This window comes from Lupinus angustifolius, unplaced genomic scaffold, assembly GCF_001865875.1.
Source record: "Lupinus angustifolius cultivar Tanjil unplaced genomic scaffold, LupAngTanjil_v1.0 Scaffold_66_3, whole genome shotgun sequence".
NCBI lineage: Eukaryota > Viridiplantae > Streptophyta > Magnoliopsida > Fabales > Fabaceae > Lupinus > Lupinus angustifolius.
In genome coordinates, this window is record NW_017723201.1 from 33,194 (window position 1) to 50,143 (window position 16,950).

The 16,950-nt window shown below is 32.4% G+C and overlaps 4 protein-coding genes across 5 annotated transcripts; 2 read left to right on the forward strand and 2 right to left on the reverse strand.

The window, feature by feature from the left end:
• Positions 1-2,098: 2,098 nt before the first annotated feature.
• LOC109339289 (ribosome assembly protein 4-like) lies at positions 2,099-3,994 on the forward strand. Its single transcript, XM_019576704.1, has 2 exons — positions 2,099-2,599; positions 3,009-3,994. Exons 1-2 carry the CDS (start codon positions 2,155-2,157, stop codon positions 3,977-3,979), a joined length of 1,416 nt encoding a protein of 471 aa, XP_019432249.1. The 5' UTR covers positions 2,099-2,154; the 3' UTR covers positions 3,980-3,994.
• Positions 3,995-5,357: 1,363 nt separating this feature from the next.
• LOC109339286 (aquaporin TIP4-1-like) lies at positions 5,358-7,300 on the reverse strand. Its single transcript, XM_019576702.1, has 3 exons — positions 7,064-7,300; positions 6,457-6,695; positions 5,358-5,951 (listed from the first exon to the last, which is right to left on the reverse strand). The coding sequence occupies exons 1-3, from the start codon at positions 7,191-7,193 to the stop codon at positions 5,577-5,579; spliced, it is 744 nt and encodes a 247-aa protein (XP_019432247.1). The 5' UTR covers positions 7,194-7,300; the 3' UTR covers positions 5,358-5,576.
• Positions 7,301-9,511: 2,211 nt separating this feature from the next.
• On the forward strand, positions 9,512-12,774 carry LOC109339293 (lactoylglutathione lyase-like). The gene is made up of 9 exons (XM_019576709.1): positions 9,512-9,667; positions 9,763-9,937; positions 10,020-10,144; positions 10,270-10,334; positions 10,546-10,758; positions 10,877-10,924; positions 11,314-11,421; positions 11,530-11,670; positions 12,095-12,774. The coding sequence occupies exons 1-9, from the start codon at positions 9,541-9,543 to the stop codon at positions 12,134-12,136; spliced, it is 1,044 nt and encodes a 347-aa protein (XP_019432254.1). The 5' UTR covers positions 9,512-9,540; the 3' UTR covers positions 12,137-12,774.
• Positions 12,166-16,422, reverse strand: LOC109339292 (VAN3-binding protein). Of its 2 annotated transcripts, XM_019576707.1 has the most exons (9): positions 15,937-16,422; positions 15,512-15,783; positions 15,106-15,159; positions 14,463-14,531; positions 13,980-14,349; positions 13,595-13,759; positions 13,413-13,462; positions 12,585-12,642; positions 12,166-12,498 (listed from the first exon to the last, which is right to left on the reverse strand). In XM_019576707.1, coding segments are annotated over exons 1-9 (1,236 nt in total). In that variant the 5' UTR covers positions 15,938-16,422; the 3' UTR covers positions 12,166-12,301. The 2 variants fall into 2 exon arrangements, with proteins under 2 accessions (XP_019432252.1, XP_019432253.1); XM_019576708.1 differs by lacking the exon at positions 15,106-15,159 and having other exon boundaries at positions 15,937-16,420.
• Positions 16,423-16,950: the final 528 nt, after the last annotated feature.

Genomic DNA, 16,950 nt, shown 5'->3' on the forward strand with positions numbered 1-16,950 from the left:
AAACTACATATGAGATCTGTGATATTTAGAATGGAAAAGATATTGTGTATACTTCAGTTAAATCTTAGAGATGAAGAGATGAATCTGAAGACACTTTTTATTGTACAATGTCATCCTAGTATAAATTCAACCCAACAATCCAGGACTATAATCTAGTAATTTGCTACAGTCACTTGACATTTATACATTATTTAAAGTTTTTTTATAAACAAATGTTAGTATATTAATATTTATTATGGGTGAGATTCGAATTCTTAATATTTTTTACTCTAACCATCATATTACCTTATAATTTTTTTTTTTAAATTTGTTATATATCATACTCGAACCTACAATCTCAAATCACCTTATCACTTCATTCCCAATCCAACATTCACTTTCAATCCAACATTCACTTAACATTCCTCAATCTTATCACTCCCAATCCAACATTCACTTAACATTTATTTGAAAATTTTCTGTTTTATGAAAAATCACCTTATGTGAATTACTTACACGTGAGAAGTATATTGTGGCTTATTGGATGCGGTTGTGATTTTATAATAAACTTTGCTGCTTGATGCATTGTGTTCAGAAGTAAGGAGTTTCTCTTTGATAATCTTTAGTATTTTATGGAATGTTCCTAAAGAAGAATTGTAGATATACAATTAAAGAAGCAAATAAATTGGTGTCCCATCAAATGCAATTGCACCTAACTGTGACTAAAATTTAGTAACAAAGGGGTGCCCTTTTTCTTACGCTTTCTAACTTTGTACCTATTACAGTATTGTGGCATGCTTAAACTCATTAAGAGACTCTAACTACACATACTACTCCATTTATATTCATAACACACAATTCTTATTAGCTACAATTAATTAAATATGGAAAAGACTTCATTATTGATCATAGAAGTAAATCCAACTTCCATGATTTTTATATCTCAAAAACCATTTTTTGTATTATCAAATAAAAAAGGATTTATAGAGTAGGAGACACCCTTTGGCCTAAAAAAGTCAAATACTTTTATCTCACTAAAAATAGTTGTAGTAATGTTTGTTGTATTTTTAATTATTTATTTTAATTAATAATGTCAGAATATTTAATTCATTGCCCTTTTTTTTCTTTCTCAAAACCAGTTCATTATAACATTGGTTTCAACTTGTACCAAGTGACAAGAAATTATATACAGTATTGAATAACCAATAAATCTGCAAAATTAAATACTGAACTTTAAGAATCTACCAGCCATATTTATATAGATTAAACTGTTTCTCTCAATGCTGGTCTGTTTGATGATAATGTTATGAACAACCCTATTGATTCTTTATTCAATGAGTCTTCTATAGGCCAAACGAACTAGCCTTTTGTTGGCCCCTTCTGAAAGGGCCCCTTCATAAGTCTCCTTATATATTATTCTTGAAAAGGAGAGAATAAGCTCCAGGTTCGTCCTTATCATTCATATTCAGGGCACTAGCAGAACAAAATGGTAACAGATTCACATTATTGAACTGTTCACTAAGTTCAGAAACATGTATATATAACTTCATAAATGCACTTCACCACCCATAGTAAAAGTTTATTTTAATGTGACTGTAACTATCTAGCTAAAATAATTGCGTAGGGATAGCTTTTATTTTATTGCCATTTTAATTTATATTTAGGTTTAAATATGTTTTATATCAAAGTCTCACATTTTTTATTATTGAAATGGAAGAGAATATCAATATTATATATTTTACTAAATGTGTTATTATTACTCACACCACATCATGTATAACTACTAATTAAAAACACTCTATGAGCATTTGAGCCAATAAATATACTAGAGTTTATAATCATTATTATTTAATAATATTTTGTTTGTCAATTAACATTCTCTAGGATGAACACATGAATTAACTGAATTTCATTAACAAAATTTCTTATTTCTTTATTATATATTATTTATTTGATTGTTTGTGTCGAACGTTTCACCTTCCATTATACCTACAATCTTATTAAGATATATATATATATATATATATGAATCAAAGATATAGTAAATAAATTTATCTCTTTTAATGTAATGTTGTAAAAATGTTGAAAACTCTAGGGCGAACTGATATTGATAGTACCAACTTCTGTTTAAAACCTTTACAAATCCCTTTATGTGAGTATTCTAGCCCAACGCTCATGTCAGGTGTAGAGTCCCAAAAACCTGTTACTTTTAACTCTCACACCATAGATTTCAGTAACAATAGATCATCTCTCCTTAGCTTAATGGACACTGAAAAACTAGAACAGCAACACCCCATTCATCTTCGTATCCAAACCCATAGAGAGATAATAAGTGAACAAGATGTTGAGTTTAACTCTCCAAGGATTTCTGGTTCTGAAGGGACAATGTTTCAAACAATGCAAAACCCTTGTCCAGAATCACCATGGACACTTTCACCTCTCTCAACTCCTTCCTCTTCACTGATTTACCACTGCATCGCCTCGCTCCACCGCCATGAAGGGAACATCTACGCCATTGCAGCTTCAAAGGGGTTAGTCTTCACCGGCTCTAACAGCACCAGAATCCGTGTATGGAAGCAACCTGATTGCATTGATAGAGGGTATCTCAAAGCAAGTTCTGGTGAGTACAGGTTCTCCTTCTATGGTTTCAGTATCCTTATACTTACATCAGTAGTTAATATTTTTGCTTATTAAAAAGTTGTTAATTCTAAGGCTTAATAACTTGTAAGACGTTGGTAAGAACTTGTTAGATTCCAGTATGACAAAAGATAAAATAGTTTGATTCCTGGAGTGACATTTATTGAGAGTCATGCAGAGGTTAATCCGGGATACCCTTAATATTATTACAAAAATTCAACGGCGAAAATGCATAATTTGCATACTTTTGTTTATGTAGAAAATTTTGGTCCTCGACCGTTTTTTAGTTATACAACTTTAGTCTACATTAATTTTCCATCAGAAAAAGTAACTTTTACATGTATGTATTTGTTGTTTCCATGATCTAAATTTTTTGGGTCCATCACTTGTAGGTGAAGTACGAGCCATTTTAACTTATAGTAACATGCTTTTCTCCTCACACAAGGACAACAAGATAAGGATATGGAACTTCACGGTATCAGAAAGATTCAAATCAAAGAAAGTAGGTACTCTTCCAAGAAAAACCTCTTTTCTCATGTTCCCTAAATCAAACAACACCACAAAACACAAAGACTCGGTTGCTTGCATGGCTTATTACCACTCAGAAGGGCTCTTATACACTGGCTCCTATGATAAAACGGTTAAGGCATGGCGTGTCTCAGATAGAAAATGTGTAGACTCATTTCTAGCACATGAAGATAACATCAATGCTATATTAGTGAACCAAGATGATGGATGTCTTTTCACTTGTTCCTCTGATGGGTCAGTGAAAATATGGAGAAGGGTATACACAGAAGACTCACATACCTTAACAATGACCCTAAAGTTTCAACCTTCACCAGTGAACACTTTAGCATTGAGTTCTTCTTTTAACCATTGCTTCCTATACTCAGGTTCTTCAGATGGAATGATAAACTTTTGGGAGAAGGAGAGACTATGCTATAGGTTCAACCATGGAGGGTTCTTGCAAGGTCACCGTTTTGCTGTTCTATGTTTAGCAACGGTGGGGAACTTGATATTTAGTGGCTCTGAGGACACAACAATAAGGGTTTGGAGAAAAGAAGAAGGTAGTTGCTACCATGAGTGTTTGACTGTTTTAGATGGTCATAGAGGACCAGTGAGATGTTTGGCTGCATGTCTTGAAATGGAAAAAGTTGTGATGGGTTTTTTGGTTTATAGTGCTAGTTTGGACCAAACTTTTAAGGTTTGGAGGATTAAGGTTTTGCCTGATGAGAACATGTGTTTGGACTATAGTAGTGATCAGAGGGAAAGTAGAGGGAAGGTTAGAGAGTATGATATGAGTCCTGTTTTGTCACCTTCATGGGTGGAAAAGAAACTTCAAGGTAGCCACTTTAATTATTAATATAAGTCTCTATTTTATGCATGTAACGTTGCTGTTATTCCCTTCCATAACAAAAGTTGGGAAGCTTAGATAGAAGCATGTGTTATTTGTCTTTGCAATCTCCTCTTTTACTATATACATAACAACATAGTAGAGTAAAGCATTTCTTTATCTCTCTATATCAAAGCCAATAAAATTATGTTAACTAGAGAGAAATAATGATATAAAAAATATCCACTCAACATAATAACTTAGATAAAGGTTACACAATGAGCATTTTGTTAGATTAGAACAAGTTTTATTTTTAACTTTTGTTTGTTTGTTTTGGAATTGCAAAACAAGTTTGATTTTGACAGATTTTTTATGAATCATTTCAAGTAGTTTAAGAACCACATTTTATTTAGAGTTATATATGATGATAGTATATTACTATTTTTTTTGATGAAATTTACTATTTATTGTTCTTTATTATGTGTCCTTACCTGAATGACTTATAAAAAAACTATTAAAACTTTGTTTTATTCGGCAGTATAAAATTTATACTCAATATTTTAGTAATAATAAGTATAATTTAAATATTATTAGTTTGAAGTAAATATGATCATGTAAGGTTTAGTAGAGTTTGTGTAATCACACCTTGTTTTTTCCCCTCTATTTACATTCATACTTTCATTCAATCGAGCTTTCTGGAAAATATACGCGTACGATTGTCTCTAAATTGAATAAAAGTCTATTCACACTTTAGAATACTATTAATGATGATGTTAACAAATTAATTCTTTTGTGAACATAAATTACGTATATGGTATATATCCTAGATTAAGGTAGGGAATAAGATTACAAAGTGGTGTAAGAAATGAGAGTGATATTAAATTGCATCGGGTGATGCTAATAATGTACAAGCAGTTCTGGACATTAATTAATCATATGATCAATAAGACAATGCAACTTTACTCTTCCTTCTTTTCTTTAGTGCATGGGTGGAGTAGTTGAGCATTCAGGTGCAGAATTGGTAGATAGAGCCGTTAATTATTTGTAAAAGTCGACACAAAAAATTAATTTTTTCCATTTTATGTGAATATTTTATTTTTATTTGTAATAATAGTTACAAATTAGACCAACAAGATATTAGTCTAGTAATGTAAGGCTCTGATAGATTCTCAAGAGTATCAAAAGATCAATGGTTCAATTCTCGATAGCAACACTTGTTGGAGGAGATGGTCACAAACCTTAAAATGATTTGGAGGAGACAGCTCAAAAGGGTAATAGGATACCCTTGGTAATACAAAAAATAGTTACAAATTAAATTTGTTTCAATTGATAGTTTAATTTTCTCAAAAGTGGAAGTATTTGAATAGTATGGTTATAATCAAACCAAATAAACTAGCTGGACTAGAAATAGCATTAACTTATGGGAGAATATCATTATCTAACATGTACGGCACATATAGAGCATTTTTAAAACATTCACACAAGCACACCAAAGAAAGATTAATTGAGCAAAATACAACATATTCATGTAGTCGGTTTTTAACGAGTCGTCATGACCTGATTTTCGGTTGGAAAACAGGTCCGCAACTAACAGAAAAGAGGTAAAAAGTTCCTTAATCCTGCTACATTAGTTTTCTTCATCTAGAGGAAGTGGAACATGAGAGCGATGAATGAAAAAATTCTCATAGATGAAACCAGCAAGGGCACCACCAATAAGGGGTCCAACCCAATAAACCCAATGATCAGTCCAGTTACCAGAAACCAAAGCAGGACCAAATGACCTTGCTGGGTTCATAGAAGCAGCAGAGAATGCCCCACCAGCAAGGATGTTAGCCCCTACTACAAACCCCACAACTATTGGTCCAGTTCCACCTTCTGATCTCTTCTTTGGGTCAACCATAGTGCCATACACTGTGAATATCAGTGAGAATGTTAACACAATCTCCCATATTACTCCTTCACCATACCCCACTCCACTTCCCAAAGTATGAACTGGAATTCTCTGCACATTTACATGCATTAATATACAAAAATAGAAACCATTATTGAAACACACTAGTTTCAGTCCAATGTAACTATTACATATTCAACCACTTCACAGATAGAATTAACCTAGTTTCAACGAGATCACATTTTCTATCCCACAATATGGGACATAATAATTGCTCAGGAAAATATTTAATAATTAAACTTTTAATTTAAATATATATTTTTTCACAATTACAGCCCAATAGGGCATATTGTGAGACAGAAGATGTGATCCCGATTTCAATAAACTATAACTTCAATTTAATTAACCTTGGGTAAGTGTTTTAGGAAGCAAATTTTGGATCACATCTTATGTCCGACAATATGTGTCACTTCAATATATTTTTTTTTAAACGATCATAGGTCAGTGTCACACATTATGGGATAGACGATGTGTCCGGTTTCAACCACCTTGAACTTCACTATATGTAACCTTTGGCTAAGTGTTTAGTAAGCAAATTTTGGAAAAATATAGTTACCTGTCCTCCTGTGAGGTAGTAAAGAAGATAAGAAGCTAATGAAGCTGCTACAAATTGATCAATCCAATAAAAGATAGAACGGTAGAAGGTGATGTGGCCACCAACAAGGAGGCCAAGGGTGACGGCAGGGTTCAGGTGGCCGCCGGAGATGTGAGCAGCAGAAATCATTACAGCAACCACAAGTCCATGTGCCACTGCTATAACAAACAACCCCACCAGTGCATCTCCACCAAGCTTATCTAGTACCACATAAGAAAACTTTCAACTCATAAGTTTCCTTCTCAAAATAAATGCTTTTACCACATAATTTTAATCTCATAAGAAACACATATTCTATTTGGGTGTTATTTTATCTTGTAACATATTGTATATAAAACTATATAGATATAAGTAAATATGGTTTTAAATTGTGGTGCATATACAAAATAGTTATTGTAGTCCTATGGACAATCATAATCATAATTTAGAATCATGCATAGTATCCAATTAACTCTAACTACAACATCCAAACAACAAAAATGTTTTTGAAATAGAAATAATGAATGATAACAAAAACATAGGTATATGGTGTATCATATGTAAGAAATAAGGTGAGTTATATGATTACCTACAACCATGGCAGAAGCAACACCAGTAAATACAAAGAGGAAGGTTGCAATGAATTCAACCACAAGGGCTTGAATGCAATCTGGTTTAGTAATCTCTTGGGTACTTCCTAAAGCGATTTTGAGAGCCATGAGAACTTAGAATAATGGCTTATCACTTCAGAAATGTATAGTGCAAAATGATCACTTGATCCACACTGATCAAAAGTGATATACAAAAGTATAGTAATTATATTATATATGCAGAAAGCAGAAGAAAAACATATTAATAATTGCATCCAACCTTTCACATGTATTATGCTATAATAATGCTTAATGCTACCGTCCTCAGTTAACTACTGCTTATATATTTTTCGGGTTGACAAATAGCAATAATTGTTGTTATTATAACTATCATTTCATTCAGTACGTTACTAAATTTAATATATTTTTCCATTGTCATTCACTCATTAACTACAGTTGAATATTAATATGTTGTATGTTGTCATTATTCTCTTTTATTATTGATGTACCAAACATTTTCTTTTCTAATATTATTCTGTACTTTCTTAATTAAACATTCAAAAACATGATTTACCAATTTTTAATATTTTTATTCATATTTTTAAATTTGAATATGAAAACCCAATTTTTGCATCTTTTTCATATTTCTTTTTTATAAAATTAATTATATATTTTTAATACTATTTATTATTATGGGGCTGCAACTTGTGATTTTTCCTTAAAGAAGTAATATGATATAGTTTTTATATCTACTCACGATAAAAAAATATATATCCTAGATTTCAACTTCGTTTATTTTCGTAAATGAGAAGTGGTCTATGAATATTTTTTTACGATGTTATTATATCTTTCATGTGTTTATACATGAATGCTTAATTTTATATTACCTATAACATTTTTAAATGAAAGTTTAATTTTATACTGACCAAATAATTTTATTTACTTGAAATTGTATAAATATTAAATTACTAATGATATATTGTTATTGTTGATTGATAATGCAAATAAATAAATAAATAAATAAATAACCCTCTATCTATCATTTGAAAATATGGTAATTATTTTTAGCGCAAGCAAAAGCATAGGGTTCGGTTGTTGATTTCTATCTTTGTATGTATTCAGTATTCCATTAGCCTAATATTGTGATTTACAGAAAGATTTAGAGAAGAAATCATGTGGAGATAACTAATAAGATCTTAACAACACATTAATATTTTAATTCTAATTAAATTAAATTTTAAATAATAACATCAGAAACCATAAAATATGATTGTCTTTAAATGTAACGTGTTACATGCATGCAAGTTTTTCTCTTCTCTTATGATTTATGAGAGGAGATTGGCATTCGCTAGGTTCCAGGGCCATACAACTAGGAGATCATCTCATTCATCAATTCATCATATTATTGTATATGTTTTCATCATGATAATGGTAAAATTGTTTTATTTAAAAATAATTTAAACTTTGGATTATAAAATTTTTATTTATGTAATATTATTTGAAAATATTTTAGATTCATCTTACAGATATACTTCAAATTCTGAAATATTCTTTTTCTTTTTTCTTATCCTTCAAAATTCAATTCACAAATAAATTTGTGATTTCAGTTTTAAAGAAAAAATAAAAAACTTAAAAATTATGAAATACAATGATAAAAACTCAAACTTCATTCTAATCATAAATAGATTGCCTAGGTTCGGGTCCGGAGTGACAATTGTCATATGAAAACACCCTTTAGCTATAGTTTCCCTTAACCAAACCACTACAAGTTTCATTTTCTTTTTATCTAAAGCTTAACTCAGATAGAGAGAATGTATAATCATTACATTTGTTATGTGACATGATTTGATTGGTTTCATGTTGAAGATAGATTTAGATTCACTCTCCAATTTCTTTTAGGGTGAGTAGGCTTGTTTCCCACTTACAAAAATTTGACATTGAAATTGGAAGATAAAATAGGAGGCATGGATGTATATAATTTTAGGATGGAGATCATCTATGTTAAATGGTGTCTCGTTTCATATCCTAAAGTCAATCAGAGTCTACAATTTTATTATTTTTTACTTTTAAAATTTTTATTTTATCCATATATCAATATATGATTGATTTGGAACAGAGAATGAGACACCGTTGAAAAATCTTCTTCCATAATTTTAAGGCTGAAAGAAAGAAGTCCAAATGGAAGCCAAACCCATAGTAGACTAATAGTAACAGCTCAATCCCGTTAATTTTCTTTGAACTACTTTACATGAATTAAGATTTTAGTTATTATATATAATTTTATTACATGTGTTAATAATTATAGTGTTTTATAAAGTTATCATTTGATTATTATGAATCACTATTTTTCTCTTTCCAGTACCAAATGAAAATACTTTAATAACAAAATCAATTAATATATTTACATTTTTTTTACAATCATCCTGAAAATCAATAATAAGCAGAAGAAAAGGTATATTGATATTATGCATTTTGAATGGTTATGGTGATGGCATTAATGTTATCCCTATCTTGCTCTCGTTTCCAATCTCCCCACATTTCTTGTTACAATCCAATTCCATCACGTAGACTCACTCTCTTTCAACTTGTCACTGCCACTATAGGTAATCAAAAAACCTTTTTCTGTGTTTTTCTCTCTCTTTTAGACATGTTAGTTAGTTATTTAACTAACTATTAGTTGGTTCATTTGGTTATTAAGGTATTCCACAGACACAATCCCAGTTTTTTGGTGCAAAAGGGTCTGAGATTTTTCAAGTATCTGAGGCAAATGTTGCATCAGTAAAAGACCAAAATTTATTTAATTGGGTCCAAAATGACAATAGAAGATTTCTCCATGTTGTTTACCATGTTGGGGACTTGGACAAAACTATAAAGTATGTTACTTTTTAAATTTTAACAAATGGGTTTTCTTCACTTGTGTTATATACTTACATTGTTTGTAGAATTTGAATGCAGGTTCTATACTGAATGTTTTGGCATGAAGCTGTTGAGAAAGCGTGATATTCCAGAAGAGAAATATTCAAATGCTTTTCTTGGATATGGGCCAGAAGATTCTAATTTTACAGCTGAACTTACTTATAGTCAGTTCACACTGGAATAATACTTGCTAACTATTTATTTTTTTAAAAGAAGAAACTTTAAAATCATTATGCATGTTCTTATCAGTTATCACAAAATGGGTTCTCATCATGCATTGTGATTACAGGTTATGGAGTTGATCACTATGACATTGGAACTGGTTTTGGTCATTTTGGTGTTGTAGTTGAAGATGTAAGCATTTATAAGCTTTCGATTAATGTAATCTTATGTTGTTCAGCAACCAAAAAGTTTTGTTATCTTCACAATATGAAATTTCCAGAGCAATTTAAAAACTAAATGGCCTTTAAGATTATCTCCATTGCTTGTGCTCACAGTTCATTTATGCTGTGTGAATTTATGAGAAAGTTATGATTTTTGTGATTTTATACTGCAAATTTTGTAGGTTGCTAAGACTGTGGATCTAATAAAGATGAAAAGAGGAAAGATTACCAAGGAACCAGGATCTGTCAAAGGTGGCAGTACAATAATTGCTTTGGCTGAAGATCCTGATGGCTATGAGTTTCAGCTTTCGGAAAGAGGGCCTACTCCTGAACCCCTATGCCAAGTGATGCTCCAAGTCGGCGATCTTGATCGCGCCATCGCTTTCTATGAAAAAGTGAGTGAGTAGTTTTAATTGCTCCTAGTGTCAAAGTTTCTTCATGCATGGAATTTCAGCTTGCTTATATATAAAGCTTAAGCCTTAATGTTTTTCCTTGTCATTGCTGATCTTGAAGGCTCTTGGCATGCAACTTCTCCACAAGAGGGACAATCCTGAGTACAAGGTAACCTGCAACTATTAATTAGCCGAAATATTGAACGGAATCATATTCGCCAAAATAGTTGCTTAAATAGGTTTAAGAGTAGTTACATATAAGTAAGCATATCCTTTAAGTTGGTCACTTTGGGTGACCAGTGAATGTATTTGAAGACTACTTGGAACTTGGAAGTCTCTATTTCCCATAGTAGTATGGTTCTCTCATCTGTTGGTAAATTTGAAAACATCTATATTGCAGAAGGTAGCTGTTAAAATGAGTTTCATCTTAATGAAAACCTGTTAAGATTTAGAAAATTAATGCCAGTTTTGACAAACTTATGCTAATTTTATGTTAGGATTGTTTGTGAAAAGTATGTTTTTTTGTGAAATTTTCTGCTATGCTTTCCATGTCTACAGTATACAGTAGCCACAATGGGCTATGGTCCTGAAGATAAGAACACTGTCCTAGAACTGAAATATAATTATGGAGTCACTAATTATGACAAAGGAAATGGTTATGTACAGGTAGGTTCTACTCTTTTCTGTTTTCTAAAGAATGGTTTTATGATTTTTGTGAGTTCATGACTGATCATATGACCTTCTAAGAATGCAACTCATTCTATGTTTGAACAGATTGCAATAGGCACAAACGATGTCTATAAAACTGCAGAAGCAGTAAAACTGTGTGGAGGGAAGGTTATCCGTGAACCTGGTCCCTTGCCAGGTATCAACACAAAGATAACAGTTTTCCTAGACCCTGATGGTTGGAAATGGGTATGGCCTCTTAACCTTTTTGCTTTTATGAGATTTTTATTATGTGCTTCAAGACTTTACCTCATCACTAAAAACTTGGCTTTACATTGGCTGATATAGTCTTAAGTATTTGGTTGATGAATTGTAAGTGGTTTATGTAATGTGTAGTAAGAGTAGAAAAACAAGTTAACATGATATAGATTATTGTATAAGTGTGAGGAATTGCATGCAGATAAACTAATGGTTTATGTAAGCACCAAACAGGAAGATATGAGTAAATTTTACTTTGATCTGTGTTTCAAATTTTCTGATCTTGTTTTCTCCAAAAAAGGATATGGAAGCTGATATTGTTACCTTTTCACCTTAGAGTTCTCCAATTATGTTAAAATTTGGAAGCTGCAACTTATTTTATTTTTTCCTTTTGTTTCATTTATACTTCATGCAGGCATTTGTTGATAATGTTGATTTTCTGAAGGAATTAGAGTGACAAAAGGCACATTTCACTAGTAGTCTAATCATTTTGCTGGTGAAATCTTATAGCCATGATGTCAAATATACACTCTACAAGCAACCCATCCAATCTTTCTGAGCATGAAAAAGAAGAGAAAAGTAGAAGCAATTTATTTACAGCAATCCAATGTAAACCATTTTTTTATGTTACTTTGTCACAGCAATTCAACATATGCTGGATCCCCTCTTGCCAGAACTGTTTATCTCCTTTACTTCCACATTCAAATTCTATTATCCTGTCTGCTGTTTTTATTCCAAAGTATGCCTTCTTTTCGCTGCTATGTTCCTTCCCCCTTCTGGGCCAAGCTGGGATATCACTGCAGATTCCATTGACTATATCTGCCATTTTAAGTCATATGTTAAGATTGTTGGCAAAGAGTTGTAAGAATAAAATAAGTTAGTGCTGTGTACAAAACTTTGCTTACATTTCTTCTTTTTCCTGAATGTTCCTGCCATGTACTTGCTCTTCATTTTGACTACAACCTGTTGTCATTTTGTGTTGAATAGATATTAACACTCCTTTATTATTTGATGGAAATAGCAATGAATAATCATTTTGCTTCTTCTGATGATATGATCTGTGATGTGATTTTCAAAGAGTAAATATTTGATACATGCCAATGTATATGAAACCAGTTTAGATTGCACCATTGCCATTTTTCAGGAAGGGTATAATCATTGTGGAAATCAAGGGAGGGTAAATGTAGGCACCTTACCCTATGAGTAGAGGCTGTTTCCATGAACATTTTTGCAAAAATGTCATTCAAAAATTACAAACCTTATATATAACATGTAACACTACTCACACAAGTATTTTAGACAGACATATACTCATGCTCTGATATAGAAATCTGGAAAAATCATTATAATCAGCAAAATTGTGACCAACTGAAAACCTTGATTTTTGTTAATACTATAGATAAAACTTGCTAGTAGTTGAAATATATGTATATGTAGAACTGATAGATATGACGTTTTAGAAAGGCTGTCATACTTACTTTCATTATGCTCCTTCTAATTGTAATTTTAACGGAACATGACTTACGATTGATCACTATGACATTGTTCGGTCCTTGTAGTCAACTCCATCTGATGGGATTAAGGCTTGGTTGTTGTTGTAATAGTGCGATCAATTTTATAAGTTAACTTGTATGAAATATTGATCTTTTTTAAACCACTGCATCTAACAGAAATTATTGGAAATCGTGACTATAATTTGTTAATGGGTGTATGAAGTGTCTTCAAGCAATTACCTGCAAATCCGAATCTACATCGAATGACACTTGCTTCCAGTGAAGAGCTCCTTCATTGACAGTTAAAATATCAAGGTCAGGGATACCCATGTTAGAAATGAAAATCACTTCATTCATTTGGTTTTTTTAATTATTATTCTTTTCAATGAAGCTTTCTATGGCAAACATGTTACAAAACATACCTTTTCTTGTACGTTTGAGAAGTTCTCCTCCTGTAAAGACATAGTCCAGTGCAGTCAAGATTTTTGCTTCTTTGCTTTCGTCATACTTTTCCTCGACTAAAGGCAATGTTGTGGCTCCAAGCCCCTTTTGCAGCCTTGTCTTTAGAGTAGCAGCTCCTCGCAAGGCTACTCACAAAGTGTTTAATTTGTTAGAGTTTCTCTTATTACTTTGTCTATGTGATGATATGTATGGGAAATCAACTCAGAGATTGTTAGATTAAAAAATCTGCCTGAAGATTAAAATTGGTTTAGTATATTATAATACATGGAGTGAAAAGAAGTGAAGCTGTTGAATATAGTTCATTCCTTTCTGAGATTTAATTAATGAACTTTTAGGTTCTGATACCTGTGGCTGCTCCGGCTGTTAGAGTCATTATATCACCATTCGTTTTTGCATTAATGGCAGAGTTGACTGCTGTTGCGATTTGGTCATGTTCAGCTCCCATATCTTCGGCAATCTCAATGCAGTGAGAAGCTACTAATGCTGCTGCAGATGCAATTGCAGCAGAAGACATGGTATGGTTCTTTTGGTCTGCATCAATCAGTTCAGCTGATGCTGTCGAAGCTGCAACAGCTGCAACAGCGGCAGCTACACTTGCCACGGATACTGCGGCATGCAACTGAGCATTATGGGTCCTAATTTCCTGTTTTTTCCTCTCCTTTTGATCTTTCATCCATCTACCCGTTGTCCTCCCTCTTAGCAAGCTCCTATAAAGCTGGTGAGCAATAATTTGAACCAAGAATGAAGAATAGAGAAAACAAATTACTGAGTAATAACAGATTGAGCTAGTATATAATTGAAGCTAAGCACTAGGTTGAATTAAGATACCCCATTTCTGAGCAAGTTTTGACTGGAGAGGAATTCTGGATTGAGTGCTTGATGGAGAAAAAATAAATCCTGTACATAACGGATTACTAATTTCTTAATTTGTAAGATAACATTTGGTAAACATGTTAGAACAAAACATTTTTGCTTGGTATATTCTATATACAGAACAGGACATAACACTGAAAAAATTGAACATTTTGGTTCTACTCAGCAGGACATCTTATCCCAAGGTGTCACTTGATGTTACTTTTTGTTCTGTCCATGAACCAAACACTACCTTAGTTGCTCGACAGAATGAGGTTGAATTTTGAAGATGTGAGTATTAACAATTGATAAAAACAACTACAGTGATTAAATTACTGAATTCGCCATCGGTAAGTAGATGATTTTAAAGTGAAAAGGGGAGTTCATTTAACTGACAGCAAGAAACTGTTCTGCATGAAAGCATGCTGATGCCAAATGATAAAAAGGCCAGCCAATTGACCACTTTAGTTATTAAAATTACAACTAAAAAGAGGGTAAATTTTTTCTGGTATAGGCTATGAGAATTCGATCGGACAAGTGTATTTAAAAGTTATAACACTTCGATATATGGATATCATGATTATCATCATATGTAAGTCAACATGAAGTAGTAAACTACCTTTGTTTGGTCCTTGTCCTTTGATGAAATTGGAGGGGGAAACCGGTTTAGTAGCTGCTCAAATAATTTGCATCAGAACCAATATTAGTATATAACAGCACACAAAAAAAGGTCCATGTTTTTATATTGAAGAATCCTAGGATCAGAATAAAGGTCCATGTTTTATATATTTTCTTTCCATTTAAATTCTCTTGTTGGAGGGTCAGATTCCTATTAATCTCATTCTCTTCTTTTTCCTTTTCGCCTCCCTCATGTTTTGTGTGCCATAAAATCTGTTTTAAAGAACTAACATGTCTTTTGCATGCTGCATTGCCAGCTATAAAGGAATTAGCTAAAAGATGTGCTCATGGCCTAATTTAAATAGCCCTTTTAAATTCTTATACAGAATCAAAGCAAATATTCTTACAGAACCCTTTGAAGCATTTGAACCCTTGGTATATGATTCAGTACCAACAGGACAGGAAAGTGGCTTCTCAATACCAGTGGAAGCTGTAACATTAGTGTCGTGCAGTGCTTTGGAGAGTTCCGTGGCCGAAAGACTCCATGATCTAGCAAGGAACTGCATAGATTCAGTTGGAGTATCAGGCGCCACACAAGATGATGCAGACCAAACTGCAGGAGCATTCTCATCTATGTTTTCCAGCTGATGAACTGAGCATTTGAACATGCTTGAGCTCACTGAAACAGTAGTCACAAAAGGAGTTAAATGTTTTCATATAAATGAAGCTTAAACATTACAATAATTAAAAGGAGTTAACTGTGCCTGAAGGAAAAAAATCAATAGACAACAAATTTTACTCATTTTACCAACCAACCAATGATGGCACTCACTTTTAAAGACTAAAGAGTAACACCCTCAGGCTTGAATCAATGAAGACTCATAGTAAGAATGAGAATGAAAGTTGAGAAAGGAGGAGCAACAGTGAGATATTTAGCAAGAGAATGTGGTGATGTTTTTTTACTGAGGAAATGAAAACAACATAAAAGATTCTAAGTGGAGAACAAAGGACCCAATTTAAAGGTCATTCATTCATTGTCTCCAACTTAAAATGTTGCTTTTGATCTCCACCTCTTAGTGCTTTATGCAAAAAGAGTTAAAGACCTGTTTTTATGGCAGCCAAGGTCATCATTACCCAGATTCTCCTTTGTCACCATTATCTTTCCTAAGGTTGAGTTTCGGGTCCCATTTGTACACTGCTTCTTTCTTTTTATTTTTACAAAAATAGATAACGTAATAAACGCTTAAGTTAGAAAGCATTGCTAATTCATTGGTTCCAGAACAAGTTTATATACATGACTGTGTGTCTTCTTTATACAGTTTCCATGGCCGAAGATCGTTTTATGAGAAAAACGTTGTAAGGAAAGGTTCCCACTCAAACACCTGATCATACTATGAGTTTAAATTTTTACTATTTGGTACTCTGAGAAACCCAAAAAAGGTTCTTCTCTTTCGTTCTTTACTCCTTTTCTTTAATTTTGTTTCTGACTAGTGAGAAAGGTTATGCATTTATAATGTCATACCCATTTTTTGGACTACTGCAATATGAACTATTACAGATATCTTTTAACTAAAGATGCAGATTTTGGCAATTTAAAGAGAGCCATCAGCACCAAATATAAGGCACAAAAGTTACCTTCACGTAATCACGTTCCATCACTGAAATCTAATTACTCCTCATTTTATGAAAATTGAGCAGACAAGCACCAACATTTGCAGGGTCCTCTATTTCACTAATTTCGATTATCGAACATTAACTTGGCGCCTGGAACTTCTAATTCTATGTAACCAAGTCCACTTTGGATTAACACCAAATTCAAGAGAACAAAATGAATCTGATTTGTTTC

Excerpts from the sequence above, each read along its gene's own strand:
- LOC109339289 (XM_019576704.1), top strand. The coding sequence starts at position 2,155 with ATGTCAGGTGTAGAGTCCCAAAAACCTGTTACTTTTAACTCTCACACC. Across the intron at positions 2,600-3,008 it reads GTATCTCAAAGCAAGTTCTG|GTGAAGTACGAGCCATTTTA; the intron begins GTGAGTACAGGT and ends CATCACTTGTAG.
- LOC109339286 (XM_019576702.1), bottom strand. The coding sequence starts at position 7,193 with ATGGCTCTCAAAATCGCTTTAGGAAGTACCCAAGAGATTACTAAACCA. Across the intron at positions 6,696-7,063 it reads TGCTTCTGCCATGGTTGTAG|ATAAGCTTGGTGGAGATGCA; the intron begins GTAATCATATAA and ends ATGTGGTACTAG. Across the intron at positions 5,952-6,456 it reads ACTACCTCACAGGAGGACAG|AGAATTCCAGTTCATACTTT; the intron begins GTAACTATATTT and ends GTAAATGTGCAG.
- LOC109339293 (XM_019576709.1), top strand. The coding sequence starts at position 9,541 with ATGGTTATGGTGATGGCATTAATGTTATCCCTATCTTGCTCTCGTTTC. Across the intron at positions 10,759-10,876 it reads CCATCGCTTTCTATGAAAAA|GCTCTTGGCATGCAACTTCT; the intron begins GTGAGTGAGTAG and ends CTGATCTTGAAG. Across the intron at positions 11,422-11,529 it reads AAGGAAATGGTTATGTACAG|ATTGCAATAGGCACAAACGA; the intron begins GTAGGTTCTACT and ends ATGTTTGAACAG.
- LOC109339292 (XM_019576707.1), bottom strand. Across the intron at positions 15,160-15,511 it reads CAAATGCTTCAAAGGGTTCT|CTACTAAACCGGTTTCCCCC; the intron begins GTAAGAATATTT and ends TTATTTGAGCAG. Across the intron at positions 12,499-12,584 it reads ATTCAGGAAAAAGAAGAAAT|ATATAGTCAATGGAATCTGC; the intron begins GTAAGCAAAGTT and ends TTAAAATGGCAG.